This window comes from Apium graveolens, chromosome 6, assembly GCF_009905375.1.
Source record: "Apium graveolens cultivar Ventura chromosome 6, ASM990537v1, whole genome shotgun sequence".
In the NCBI taxonomy this organism is placed as follows: Eukaryota; Viridiplantae; Streptophyta; class Magnoliopsida; order Apiales; family Apiaceae; genus Apium; species Apium graveolens.
In genome coordinates, this window is record NC_133652.1 from 287,215,021 (window position 1) to 287,229,838 (window position 14,818).

At 31.7% G+C, this 14,818-nt stretch overlaps 1 protein-coding gene across 4 annotated transcripts; it reads left to right on the top strand.

The window, feature by feature from the left end:
• Nucleotides 1-1,703: 1,703 nt before the first annotated feature.
• Nucleotides 1,704-13,148, top strand: LOC141668116 (YTH domain-containing protein ECT3-like). 4 transcript variants are annotated; one of them, XM_074474816.1, is made up of 9 exons: nt 1,708-1,862; nt 8,704-8,970; nt 9,499-9,617; nt 9,705-9,782; nt 11,093-11,139; nt 11,664-11,999; nt 12,121-12,330; nt 12,548-12,702; nt 12,809-13,148. In XM_074474816.1, the coding sequence occupies exons 3-8, from the start codon at nt 9,512-9,514 to the stop codon at nt 12,680-12,682; spliced, it is 912 nt and encodes a 303-aa protein (XP_074330917.1). In that variant the 5' UTR covers nt 1,708-1,862; nt 8,704-8,970; nt 9,499-9,511; the 3' UTR covers nt 12,683-12,702; nt 12,809-13,148. The 4 variants fall into 4 exon arrangements, 3 of the variants coding, with proteins under 3 accessions (XP_074330917.1, XP_074330916.1, XP_074330918.1); XM_074474817.1 differs by lacking the exon at nt 1,708-1,862 and adding an exon at nt 3,092-3,220; XM_074474815.1 differs by lacking the exon at nt 8,704-8,970.
• The last annotated feature ends 1,670 nt before the right edge of the window (nt 13,149-14,818 follow it).

Below are 14,818 nucleotides of genomic sequence, written 5' to 3' on the forward strand. Positions count from 1 at the left end.
TTCGGATTCTGTGTTTCTTCTTCTTCTTTGTCTGACATGGTTGATTGATTTTCAGATCTTAAACTGTTTGTACGTTAACAGCAAGCTATGATACCAATTGTTAGGCCCTTAATCAACTGTAGAGCGGGGTGAATACAGTTAATACAATCAATTCAACAAAGCTTCAACATAATCAACAGTTTTTATATTAACTGATAAAAACTTATTACAAACGTACTCTCTCGAAAGGATGAACAAATATCCTTGAGAGCTGCTAGGTTATGCGAAAGATATAACAATGTCGCAATGCTTATAGCATGAACCTAATCTGTGCTTTATATAGAGCACAACTACTAATGTATAAGGAATCCTATTCTATTAACAACAAGGAAACCTATACAATTGCTTCTGAGATAAAGTCCTTCACCGCCATGAGTTCCTGTTTCCTTTTCCTTCTCAAAGATCGACTGATGTGACAAATACTGATTTCATCATCCGTTGACATCATTATCCATCGATTATCAACATCTGTCGATGTAATCATCATCCGTAGATGTCATTATCATCCGTCGATGTAGTCATCATCCTTCGATGCTTCTGATAGTTTTTGTTTGATATCATCAATTGCTCCTAACATTATGTGAAAATAATTAATAAAATTACAAATTCAAAAATGAATTTAAGTACTATAGCCTAGGGCTGCAGATGACTTGCATAAACCGATCAAACCGACCCAACCCAACCCTTTTTTAATCTGAAAAATCCGACTCAATGTAAATCAAATAATAGATGATTGTGACGTACTCAACCCGAACGTAAATGGGTTGGATATGGGTTTCAAATATTTTTACCCTAACCCAACCCAACCCAACCCGATTTATTAATATGTCACTCTTAATTTTATTTAATTTTTTAAGTTTGATACTTATCTATACATCTTTTTAGATGTCTTTCTTTAAATACTACAATATATTAAATGAGTTATGTATTATCTTTTTTTCTCACATCCGTTATCTTATGATTTACAATATGATATACATTACTAAAATTAAAATGTTAATCAAATTTAAACATAAGTACTATAATTATAAGTTATTCACATTTTAGTTTATTTATAATTTCAAACCGATCTAGTTAGGTCGGGTTGTAAAAACGTCTCTAACCCGACCAACCTGACCCATGTGCAGCCCTACTACATCCTTTCTTTGTGACTGTTTGACAAATCTTATATGCCAAACTTATTAGCTTATAAGCGTGCAACAGCTTATTGACGAATGTTTGTCGACCCAAATTATAAGTTGAATTTACAACTTATAAGCTGATAAGTTGAATCTTAGTAACGACGTACTTTTTCTCAACTTATTTTGTATTTTTTTTTATCAATTTTAGTTTTAAAAAATATATATATTTTTAATGTTAATCTAATTAAAATATTAGAATTAAGATAATTATATTTAAAATTTTTTATTTTAGTTCATTTAAATAAAAAAAATCTAACTTGTTAAATTATCCAAACACTTGTATAATTTATAAGCATTTATCAACCTATCACATATCAGTGATTTATTTGATTTAAGTTATAAATTATTTATTTTAAAATTTCTCAAACGGTCACTTTGTATTTTTTACTTGTTAGAAGTTAGAACTCAAAAGTTAATTAAATTTAAACAGGGCCAAACGGGCTCTAAATGTAGCTGTTGTTCCAAAATTTCCCAAAATCCACAAACGTGGCCCACCATTGTACAAGAAGCCCAACTTACCAACACAGCCTTCGGACTCAAAAACGACGCCGTTACATCATAATCGGTGCGACGGCAGCTGAGAGTGTTCTCACTCTCCTCTACAATGATCGTTTCTAGTTTATCTGCACTCATCAATTACAGGTATATATACATTTCTACCTTTTAATTCTTGCTTTAATCTATTTATAAGCACTGCTCGTTAGTTTTCGTATTTTCGAGTTTTGATTAGTTTATTCTAATTTCTTTTTTGTGCACAAATCAGTTGTACTCCGAGAAAATTAGTTTGTTTTTATCTGAAATTATCTGTGAAAGCTATTGAATAAGTTTATATCCAGTAGTTTCCGAATCGGAGCGGTTAGCTTCTATTATAAGCACGAGTTTTCGAAATGGTTTATGAGATTGTTCAAGTAGAAGGTTGTTTTGCTTCTGTTGGTCTAATTTCGTAATTACATTATTTCCTTTTCTTAATGGCTTATTGTTATTATTAGTCTTGTAGTAATCACTAACCGCAAGCTAAATTTGTTGGACGGATGACTTGATTTAAATGCGATGTGTTGAAGACTTGAAGTGAATTGGAAACCGTTTCTTACGCTCTCACTATTTCTCCATAAGTATAACGACGATTTGCATAATATTCTGAGTTTGATTTTGATTGTGAAAGATTTCAGGTACATGATAGGACATGAGGCTAGGTGCTTAGTGTTATATTTACGAGCTTTGTTATCAACTCACGTATTTGTGATAATGAAATCCTACATAAGTTTCTCCGAGAGACTCCTAGTCGACTCTTGAAATATAATATAGATAATAATTTGGCTCTGATCAATTTAGTGTGTCATCTCCAACTACTCATTTGTTAAAATTACCATAGTGAAATGATTTGAGAAAGTGGGAGGACAAAAATATCTAAAATGAAAAGAAAGTGCAATATATATATATAAAAAAGGAGTGGGAGAGAGGCTCTGTAAAAGGGACGGAAGAAAGGCTGTTACTGATAATTCTCATGAGAGTCATGATTTTGTGGACAAACTATAATTGGATTAATACAGAATTTAGTAACTTTGAATTTCCTTCCCATAACTGGTTTTCGGATTGGTTTTAGCCCTCTCTACCTTATTTGGTATAAACCTTAGTGAAGTTTGCAGTTCTCTATGCCAGCATCTTCTTATTTTTTTGGTGCATTCTTTAGGAAATTTACATAGTTTTGCTTCTCTTATTTTTACTTGCACACTTATGTAGTAAAAATTAGATTTCCTTCTCAATTATGGAAATTTCTTGAAGGGGATAACTTTTTCTTCAATAGAATCTGTTCGCCAACAATGTACAATATTGATTTTGTCATTTTAAATATATATGTCTAAAATAATTCCTTTTTTAATTATATTGGCGTGTATGTGGTTGAGTGGGCCGTTTCAATATTCAAGAAGGTTCCTGATGCACAGAGAATCTCGTGCCAAAGATGGACCTCCACGTAATGCTTATAGCAGACACATGTCAATGTATGTTGCATCCAGTATTCTCCAGCATATCTAGTGCAGTATTTATATAGCCTAGGCTCATTTGCATCCTCCAACCTTTATTATAAATATCATTTAGCTTCCAGAATCAATGTTTCTTCTGCCTCTTAGCCACAAAATAAAGTTCATAGTAGTTATCTCTTTGCGATCTTTTATGGATTTAAAGCCAGTGTCGAATCTGCGTAAGCCTCGTACCAAGAGGAGTGGAGAGAAACATATGCGCATCGGCACGATTAAAGAAAGTTTTGTTACCCCGTTAGTTATTCCAGATTCCGATGGAAAGGGATGTTCATACCCTCACGAGTTAGCTAAGAATGAAGCTCAGATTGTTGATGTTGGCTCTGCAGATGGTAGATGGGGGCTTGTTAATTTCCCAAAAAATGCTTCTTTGTCTGGTAATAAATTTTGGAATGTAGATGCTCTAAATTCTCCTTCAACCAACTTCATTTCAAATGCACTTTCAATCCCATTTATCAAAGTAGATGCATATCCACCCAAGGTTAGCTACAAAGATGTACAAACATATCCGTTTGTGCCTAAACCAGTTTTCCCAACTAATGTCTCAGAAACCGAGCCATATTATCCAGTCTATGAACCTGAAGAAGCTCCATGTCCTAATGAATGTTTACCATTCAATGAGGCTTTTATTAAGGACTCCGATGAATGGATATTAGATTTCATGTCTGATCCCAGTTTCAATACCAATAGATAGTCATGAAACTCCATATGGTGCTAGACGATTATGATCCGGTCATCTATTTAATTGTTCTGCTTTTGGTTCTCTAATTATAATAAAAAGTCTGGCACATTAAGTTGTTGTATCTAGTATCAATTTTCATCTTTGGATAAATTTCTCTTTAACTATTTTGCATTGATTTGGTAATTGTTTTTTACAAATATTTAAGTTCATACCTTGCTTAAGAATAACATATAAGAAGATGGGGTAATATCTTCCACTGACTTCTATTGCATCAATTTATCAGGGCTTTAATTAGTAATAAATTATTATTTAATGCAAATATGGTGCTGAAAATTTCATATGTTGATGGCGCCTGTGGTAATCATAAGTGTCATTGTCCAAATAATACTTCCCGGAGATTGTTTTTTTTAAGAATTGAAATGGAAGTCCCTGCAATAAATTTGCCTCTTTTCCTGTGCACAAAATACAAAGCGGTTCACTGAAATTGCACTTTTATTGAACAATGATTTCATTTCGGTTTTAAGTATTCTACATGTCATTATAACGCAAACACTTTTTTTTGCGATTATCAAATCTGTTTTTGGCTAGACGATGAGGATCTTGTACACTGTTACTCTGGCCTCTGGGACGTACCATTGTGGTAGGAAGTGGGGGTAGTTGACCTACTGAATTTCAAGCTATGTGTTTATATATATTTTCTTAAGTATATACATATTTGTATTTAAGATTCAAATCTTTATTTTGACTCTATAAAATTATAATTATAGTAGTCATTCATCATATATAATATAAATTATAAATGTAGTGGAGTCCATCATTAGATTTGGTCATATGAGTCTTTCTTTATTCGTGCCTACTGAAACTATCTTTATTTTCATTTTTAATCCTTTTTCATTCACTATTAAGTTGATACGCTATTGCCCAAACATCATGTTTTTATTTCAAGTTAATATGAAGTAGAATAAAATACTTGTGTACCAAGTTGGCCTGTGGCTGAAGCCCTTGGGCCCATTGGTATGTTATATTCTTAATGTATCTCGTATACTTCTCTTTATGTTGTGTTTTGCGATATATAGTGTCAAGTTGGTCCTTTTCCATAATTTTTTATTTTTACTTGTAGATTCTTATTTCTAGATGTGAATATCTTGTTCATCATTATTTAGTTGATTGGGTAGCTAATTTCTATTCACAATTTTTTTTTGCTAATTAATTATACACGCACACACACCCGATATTGAATTCTTGACCTCCCATAAGAAGGACAAGAGCGCGAACAGTGCACCAACCCCTTGGTTGGCAGTCTATTTACAAATTTGTTTACCATAATAATAAGATGTGTTTGCACTTAGATATGGTAATCTATTTTAAGTTTTTAATATTAACGAACAATATACAAAGAAACTATAGATTATAACAATTGTTAAATTTGTACTCTATTTTAAAACAAGTGTATTTGAACACTTCGCTAAATTACCTTTTTTATGGTGGCTTATGGTATATTTTTCAATTTTATAATTGTAAATAATTCTTAAATTTGTTTTCAATATTAAAGTATATTTTACTCTGTGTGTGGTACATTACCATGTACAAAGCAAGTAGCTTATATGTATATATTTCAAAGTTTTGTTGTATATAAAACTTGACTTTTAATATTGTTACAAACCATATGACTATCATATATATTTTAAAATTGACTGAAATTAGGCTTAATTAGAAAGTTAAAAAAATCTTGCTCGTCTATGGTTGGGATTAGTCTCACCAAATGTAATAGGGAACCTCACGAGAAGTTAAGAGAAAACCTCTGTTAAGTACTTGTTCTACTAAAAATAGAGTCAAAATTAAAAATATTATATATTATTCGATTGAAGTGGGTAATTTGTATGCATTAAATTATTGGTCTTAATTACAGAAAAAAGAAGTTTTGAATTTTTAGTTTAAAATTGATATTAATTTGGATAGAAGTTCACTAATGTTTATTATTATAAAAGAATGATGTGAGATATTTTTTTAATAAATGCTCCCATTTGGTTGGTCTACTTATATTTTTTGAAATTTGACTTGATAAAAATCTCTACATATCTTATGACTTAGCCAGATCCAATTGTTTTCTCTACCATTCTATTTGATTTTGGCGGCTTATTGGTTGAAGATTAATTGATTTCACCATTTTGCATTTTCTTTTTTCTTTTTTAATTTGGAACTTTTTTTCTGTATGATTCGAGAGGGAGTCAAGAAAAATGTGTAAAAATTTAACGGGAATTGAGGTGATTTTGGTTCCTTCACTACCCGTGTATGATATATATGTGAAAGTATACATATGCCCTTAAATTTATTATTGTAATTTAATAATCTGTGCACGGTACGGGTCATTTTCTATCACCATATGTATATAGGGAAAATGGTATTTTGCAACATTTAACATGCACAAATGGAATGTTTTACTTTACATAGGATGTGACGGAAAGTAGAACTTTATGGTGCGTAAAGTCTGGTTAGCCTTTGTCATGGTTTGTTGGCTATCCAACGATCATTATAATAGGAAGCCTCGAGCCTCGCTTGTTTATTATAGCCGTGAGTATGATTTTCTGCAATCCTTCATGTAATTAGAGCTAGTTGGTCAAATTGGTGTCCAATTTTCATTAGAATTCTAACTTCCGGATACCATCAAAACAGTTTCATTGAGATAGATATGAATATGTAGAATCCCTTTAGAGAAGTAATAGAAATGGTGGTGTTATAAAAAACCTGGTTGAACAAATCATTATCAACTTATATGCTTGTGTCAAAGTTATGGGTACGAGCTATGTTTGTTAAGATCTTGGGAAGAGTTATGGTAGTGGAGGTGTATGTAAATATACCATGTATTTGTATTTATCTATATTATGATGATTTGGTTTAAAATTTGGTGATTCCACCTGGGTTTTTAGTTCTCATTACAAGAGGGTTCTCATTGGTGATGCAGAACAAGGAATAGTTAATTGATTTGTGTATATTATTTTTTTTATTTAGGAATAAAAGAAATTATAGTTGATTGGTTAATTTAAGTTATATTAAATAATTATATTATTGGAACATTCTAGAATAGATTATAGAATAAAATAAGAATTTGTTTCCTTTATTTAAAAGATTTAGTTTTTTGAGGAAATTACTTGGCTCCCAAGTAATTAATTTTCTATATAAACTCCTGTAATATGTTATTATTGAATAGAGTTGAATTATGAATTCAATCTGCGAATTTTGTGTGTTTCTTGTTGATTCTCTGTACAGATAGGCCTTATCCCCTTGTTTTTTACCCCTCCCTTTTACCAATGTCCTAATCAATTGGGGAAGCTCCGTATATATATGGGGAGGTGATGAAATGAGACTCCACCAAATATCAACCTTTCATTTTTTATAATTATTTTTAATTTGGACCACGTATATATTGGGAGGTGATCAAATGAGAATCTATATTAAAATTAAAAGTAAGACCAAATCTCAACCTTTCATTTTTATAATTAGTTGAAATCTTAATCATATATTGTACATATACATACATATTCATAATATCTATATTTCAGATTTACTTTCTCCTTCTTATCTTTCCACACGGTAGACCATCATCACCATAATTGCACTGTCACCACCAATGCCACCATTAGCCACCACGAGATCGTTGCTCCGATATGTTCGTCACATCATGTTCTTTTTTCGTCTTCAACATCTATTCTTCTCACCCGCTCGCATCGATAAAATTTATGCTCGTTTTTATTATATCAGATTATCAGAGAGACGAAGGTAAGATGGTGGTGATGGATGTGTGAGAAATATGATGTTTTCAAATATGAATTTTATATAATTTGATTTTGAACTTCTGGTGATTTTAATTTGGAAATTTGGAAATTTATGATAAAATGTTGGTGATTTGGTTTTAATTTAGTGAATTGTAAATAGTGGTGATATTGATGGCAGCCTATATTTTGGTAATTTTGGTAATTTTGTAGATTGTGGTGGTGGTGTTGATGTATAATTTTGACCTCAAATTGATTTTGGTAATTTTGATGATGATTGTGTGGTGGTGTTGGTGTTGATGTGGTGGGGGTGATAATTGTAGTGGTCATGATAATATATATGATAATAAATATTTTTGTGTAATACAAGAACATAAATATTATTAGCTACTTCAATGTATTTTTATTAAAAGGTCTCAAAAATTTGTTGCCATCTGCAATTTTGCATTAAAAGTTCTTGCAAGGTAGTCTTGAGTTGGTTAGTGTTGTGTTTAAACCCAATACGATAGTATGGCCTTGGTGATACATGATATAATTAGGTTGAGTATAATTGTATGAGTAGATATATATGATATGTTTTATTCACAAAGTTTGGTAATTAGACATTAAGATAGGCAGGTTTGTATAACAAGTATGGAATGACTTGTACAACAAGTATGATATGTCTTGGTGGCTAAGTTTAACATGGCTATATATACATAGTTATATTGTGTTTGATAGGCATGAGAACACATAAGATGTTAGTTCTAAGTCCTTAAAATGTGCCAAGGTTGTGTATATATAATATAAATTGCAGTTCCATAAATTTTATAGTCATTGAAAAACCTAAAACAAATTCAACAAGGATTGTTATTCTTTCTACATGTATTTGTTGGTTGAAATTGGACCACTTTATATCTTAAAAGCATTTTCCATTTTACATTATGTAGTTGTGTGTTAGATTTCTCTTCGTGTTAATTTGTATGCTTGACACCGGTCTTTATAATACTTTGCAGGATCACAATGAATTGGGTGCTCCAATAATTGTATGACTTGATCAATTTGAAATATCAGAGTTTAGATTTATCTGCATCATTCCATGTGGACTTCTCTATCTAAGCTTGAATGGTGTAAATAAGACATCAATATGCTTCCAGAAACTCCTTAATAGTTCTTTTTATGCCTTGTGGATATCTCTATGCCATGTGGATATCTCAATGTTCATGTGATGAACCCAACAATATGTGCTTCGTTAGAGGAACATGATAGACTTCTCGATATAGGTATAATTCTTTCTTCCAACATCTTGATATTTTGCCTTAGATCTTTTTTTCAACTTTCTTCATATAAGTAAACATCTCAAAATGCACGGAATATTTTATGGTCCCATCTCGAAATGCACCAAGTATAAAACTTGCTCATATTCATATTTTCATTAACAAGGCAAGAATGAAGGGGAATGGACATGAACGTAGAGAATAATTTGTTTTAATATCTTAAATAATTTATAAATTTTAAGTGTAATTATGTTATGAGTTTTATTTGTGGCAGGTCAGGAGTGTATTAGTTATGTGGCTTATTTTATAATAAGCCCAAATTTTATTGGGCCTTGATCCATTTTATTTTGTTATTAGGGTTTTATGTGTACTATATAAGTAATGCCACTCCTCTCGTAAGGTAGACCTATCCTAAATTATTGAAACATTTCAATTGAGTCTCTCTCTCTTTTTGTTACTACAAGGGTAGTGATTCATTTGCAATTGATTCAACTATTCTATCTTTTCATTGTGTGTATTTCAAATTTTGCTTAGAGTTAAAAGGCAGATGGAGAGAACAAGGATGATATCTACCAAGTCCGGTGACAGTCGCTGCAGCCGCACGACGGCGGCCGACAAAAAAAGGGTGGTGACGAGTGACGAATCTCGTATTCGTAAATCTCTCCCCCCCTCTCTTGTGTCTTTCCTTACGAAATGTTGTATTTGTGAATTTAGTTTAAGAATCTTTTTAATTATTGTAGTTAACGGGATGATGCATACCATATCTGGGGACGGTGCACCGATTGACGAAAGAAGGGCTTCAATGAATGACGGATCTGGTACTTCTTAATTTCTCAATCCCTCGCTGTGTTGTGTTTTTCTTAGGAAATGATATATTTGTGAAATTAGTTTACGATTCTCTTAACTATATTAGTAAGTTTTAATTTAATTTAATCTTGGTGTGGATTTTTACGTAGTTGCTATTCACGTTTAACTAGCCAACGATAGCCTTTCAGTTGATTGACTTTACCCCAAATATTGGTTAATTTGCCCGAGTTTATGAATTTTGCCAAATCATAATAGATAAGATGAGTGCTATTGAATTGGTCATAACTTGAAAATGGGTTTATTTATCTTTCCGCACCGCTTTAACTACAATTGTAATCCAACTCTGTGCCTATCAAGATTGTTCAAATTACGGTCAAATATTGCTACCCAATAGGTTGGGCAATTCTTTGTTAAGGAAGAATGCCCATTTAATATTACTAAAATTAAGCATAATGAACAGTAATTAGAAGTTGGAGAAATTGTAGAAAGGCGCCTTAAAGACATTTGAAACATCTTTCTAGCGCCTAAAGTCTATTTTTAGAGCCCAAGAAAGTGTTTCTAACCCCTGCCGACCACTTCTAGGGACCTAAAAATCGTCTAAAGACTACTTCTAGGGGAATAAAATTTGTCACTGGCTTCGTAGACTCAAAACACCGTTATGGATGTCAAGGAAGTACTTTAGGTCCCAAGAAGTGGCTGATGTTTCAATTAGGTGCCAAGAAAAAGTTCCGTACAAGTTAGAAACTCTTTTAGGACTCTAGGAACCTTTCAGGACTTTTTTGCTTTAAATATTTCTATGACCAAAGTTATATCTGTTATAATTGTTTTGATCCCAAATACATATATTTTATTCAGTAGTAAGTTCCGTACAAGCTAGAAACTCTTTTAGGACTCTAGGAACCTTTCAGGATTTTTTTGCTTTTAATATTTCGATGACCAAAGTTATATCTGTTATAATTGTTATCTTTCCATCAACAACAAATATATGAAATATTACTACTGAATAAATATATGTATTTGGGATCAAAACTAACAAATGATTCTGCATTCCTTAATCTACGGCGTCGTCCCGGTCTCCATTAGTTCGTCCTCTTGCTATTAGCTTATTATTACTACACTGAACATCTAGCCAGTTCCAGTCATGTTATTCGTGTGTTAATACATTAGCTTAAATGGGTGTGTGCACCCGTAAATGATGATTGCAGTGTTTATATATTAGAAAGGTAGTGGAAGGTTACTGAGGTTTGATTTTTCTGTTTAGGTTTTTTATTGATTTAATTAGACTTTGTGGTTTATCTGGTTTTCTGTGTAACTTTGTCAGGATATAATGAAAAATTAAATCAATCGGGTGCCAGCAGCGATTCAAGCGTATGTACTTCAGATTTTTCTCTTGATTATTTATTTTGTGTCTAACGTTTTGGCATCTTTACAGTAACCAATTCATAAGATATCTTGGTACCGTTAATTTTTCACTATGTTTTTATTTACTTCTAGTGAGATACATGTACAAAGTTTTCTAAAAGTTCTCTATTAGAATTATGAGATGATTTTAGTGCCTGCGTTTTTTAGTTTTAGAGTCTGCTTACAGTCTCACAAATGAGTGCCAATTTTTCCATTTAATTTACTGCTTCTTCTAGTGATGTTGTTTATTTTGGGTTAACTGGATCCACGGTACACTTTTGAACAATAAGTGTTCCTGTGACCTGGTGGATCTGATGAGGTGTTAAGCTTTAGTCCACTGCATGTTAAATTCCCATTGAGCAATGTTTTATAGGAAGTCCTGATGTTTGTTCAAGATGGTTTTGTTATATGGGTTGGTTTGGAAGTAAATATCTGTTTTGCTAGGCCTTTAATTGCGCTGACAACTATGAATTGTTTGTGATGTGCTACAGTTAACTTCTGGTTATAGGTCAGCCTGTCTGTTAATTTCTCGTGGTCCTCGAAACCAAAGGAACAAATCTGTTTCAGATAGACCGGCTGTGGATGATTGGAGGCAGATCTTATCACCAAGAGATCAATACAACAAAGAAGATTTCCGGACAAACTATGATAATGCCAAGTTTTATGTCATCAAGTCAATTGGTGAAGATGACATACATAAAAGCATTAAATACAGTGTCTGGTCATGTACCAATCATGGTAATGGGAAACTGAATGACGTTTTTTGTAAAACACAACAGGATACAAGTGAAGTTGATCCTGTTTGTCCAATTTTCCTGTTTTTTGCGGTAAGGGTTTGTAAAGTTCTGTTACGGAGTCTTATATAAATTCTTCTTGACTTCTTGTCTATATCATATTTGCATTTTAGTCAAATGAGTGTTGCCTAATATTTCTTGTCCTGCATATTAGGTCAATAGGGGTGGGCAGTTTGTAGGCGTGGCTGAAATGATCGGAAGGGTGGACTTTGTCAAGACACTGGACTTTTGGCAGAGCAAAAACTGGAATGGGTTCTTTCCAGTGAGGTGGCACATAATTAAGGATGTTCCCAACACACAACTGAGTCACATTATCGTTGAGAGAATTAATAGACCTGTAACACATACCAGGGATCTGCAGGAGGTACGCGACATTTGTATGACATATTAGCTCAGGGGCTTTCTGATTCAAAAATCATCATTCACAAAAAATAATGATGTCAAGAGCATTTATAAGTAACAATTTTTATAGTAAAAGCATAAAAAAGTACTTACTATATTCCATTAATGTTATGTTACTGTTAAGGTTTATCTTGATAATTTCTGATACTTGTGGATATTAATATTGCATATCTTCTCAGATTGGACTCCAACAAGGTTTAGAAATGCTGAGAATTTTCAAGAACTATACAGCAATGACATCAATGCTGGATGATATCAACTTCTATGATAAGAGGGAGCGGAGCATTCGCTTAGGGCGAGATGAGGAACAGTAATGCAAGCAACTTAAACAGAGGTTCTAATGCAACATGTTTTCCTGTTATCTGAAGTTAAATTCTTATTTATATTAATATTTTGGCAATCCTTTTCATTTCACATTTCGCATTTCTCATGATCCGCAGAACATGGAAGAGCAGGAGGAGAAAGAACAATCAGTCGAGATGCTACCAAGAACTTTTCCAAAATCTCGGAAGCCAAAACTCGTATAGCCCAAAAACTCTCTTTTCTGTTCCTATGACCCGTGTTGAAGAATGAGCCAAAGTCGACATGTTTCGTTTGGACTATATTAATTTCTGTATTTTGCTGAATTTGTTTAGTCAGTAGGCGGTATTATCCTTGCTTATTAACTGATGCAGTTGTAGTAGTGGATTAATAATAGTGACTTGTGTTTATTCAGCCTACATATAGGCTATTTATTTTAGCATTATCAAAAATACGAAGGCAGAACATTTTCGCTGCAAACATGTGTGTTTAGCTGATTTTCATGTGTGTGCCTAGACCATTTTGGCCATTGTTAGATGGACGTCAGCTGCTCCTTTATGGATATATATATTTTTCCTAGCATTTCTTGTGATCAAGTTGTTTCTTTACCTTTGAGTCCTTTATTTTATTATACCAAGAGCAAGGACAAGAGTTTTATTAATTTTTTATCCTCGAGTAGAGTAAATTTTTTTTTCCACGAGTAGAGTGTCATGATTTTTTTATGGAATGGGTTCTTTTGAAAAACCTCTTAACTAGGCCAAAATTAATGTCTTTGTTTTTCAATAATGAATTACATTAAGAGTCCGCTTTTATCGTAATAGTTTATAAATTAATCCCTTGCTCCAAGTTTAAAAATAAAGGAAAACATATCTTTAAATTAATTCTTGATTTCAAGTTTTAAAAAATAAGGAAAACAAGTGAAAGTTGAGTGAAGTACTGAAGTAGTGTTCCCGACTTTGTGAAAAAAAATGGAAATATGACATGAGTAGAGTGTCATGATTTTTTTTATTGAACAGGTTCTTTTCAAAAACCTCTGAACCAGGCAAAAATTAGTGTCTTTCTTTTTCAATAATGAAGTACTATAAAAACTGGTGCAGGCAAGGGCCACATTCTAGCAATATTTCGTAATGCAGAGACTTTGATTTTTGAATTTCAATTTGCACTGGTTTTGTTAAAAAATAAAATATACAGACCTTCATAATTTATTTGAAGTATATGAAAAATATCACTCAAAACCGTTTATACTCAATAATTGTTTAGACAGAGTTATGAAATATTGTGCAGAGTTTACAGTTTTTTTTTTCTTTCCAGACTGATGGGTATGATTAATATGCTTTGCTATTACAAAGATCTGTTTGACAAATAAGTTTAGGACCCTCTCGGTTATGTAGTTGTTTAATTATGTGATTTTGCATTAACCTTTCCCCTATTATTTCATTGTTATTTTAACAGTATAACCTACATTTTTGATAACTTAAATTAGTCAATACCATAATTCTATAGGATTGGTGCATTATACAAATTCTTTGTTTGGATAAAAAAATATTTATAGTTAGAATTCATCTCAAAATTAATTTTTTTTTATAAAGAAAATCATCATTCAAAAATTTGGTAAACAATATTAAATATAAATCATCAATCAAATGTAATTTTATTTGAACAATATTGTCTAATAATAATATGCCTTAAATGAATATTTTACCATACAATAAAACATCTCTTCCATACCTAAATATAACAAAACAACACAAGTGTTAAAAAATAATGCCCCACATATAAATAAACTTAAAATTAAAACAATTTATTATATATAGTATACAACAAATATTTAACTAACGTTGTTCATAATACTAAAATAACAACAGTTAAAATTATAGTTAATTATCTTTAACTTTATGTTTTTTTTTGTTTTTTTTTTGTTTTTATGCTTACCGTCAAAATGTAATAACAGCTTCAAGAATTTGGACTTAAGTAGCAACAATTATCTTAATAAAAATAAATATAAGTAACAATTCACAAATCATTAATAATCGGGTTAAAGTTGTATCATATTTTTAAATATATATTTTTGATAATATTTTTACTTTAATATTTTTAAAATTTTTAAAAGTAACTAATATAAGCTGTTAAAAATTTCTATATGAACACAT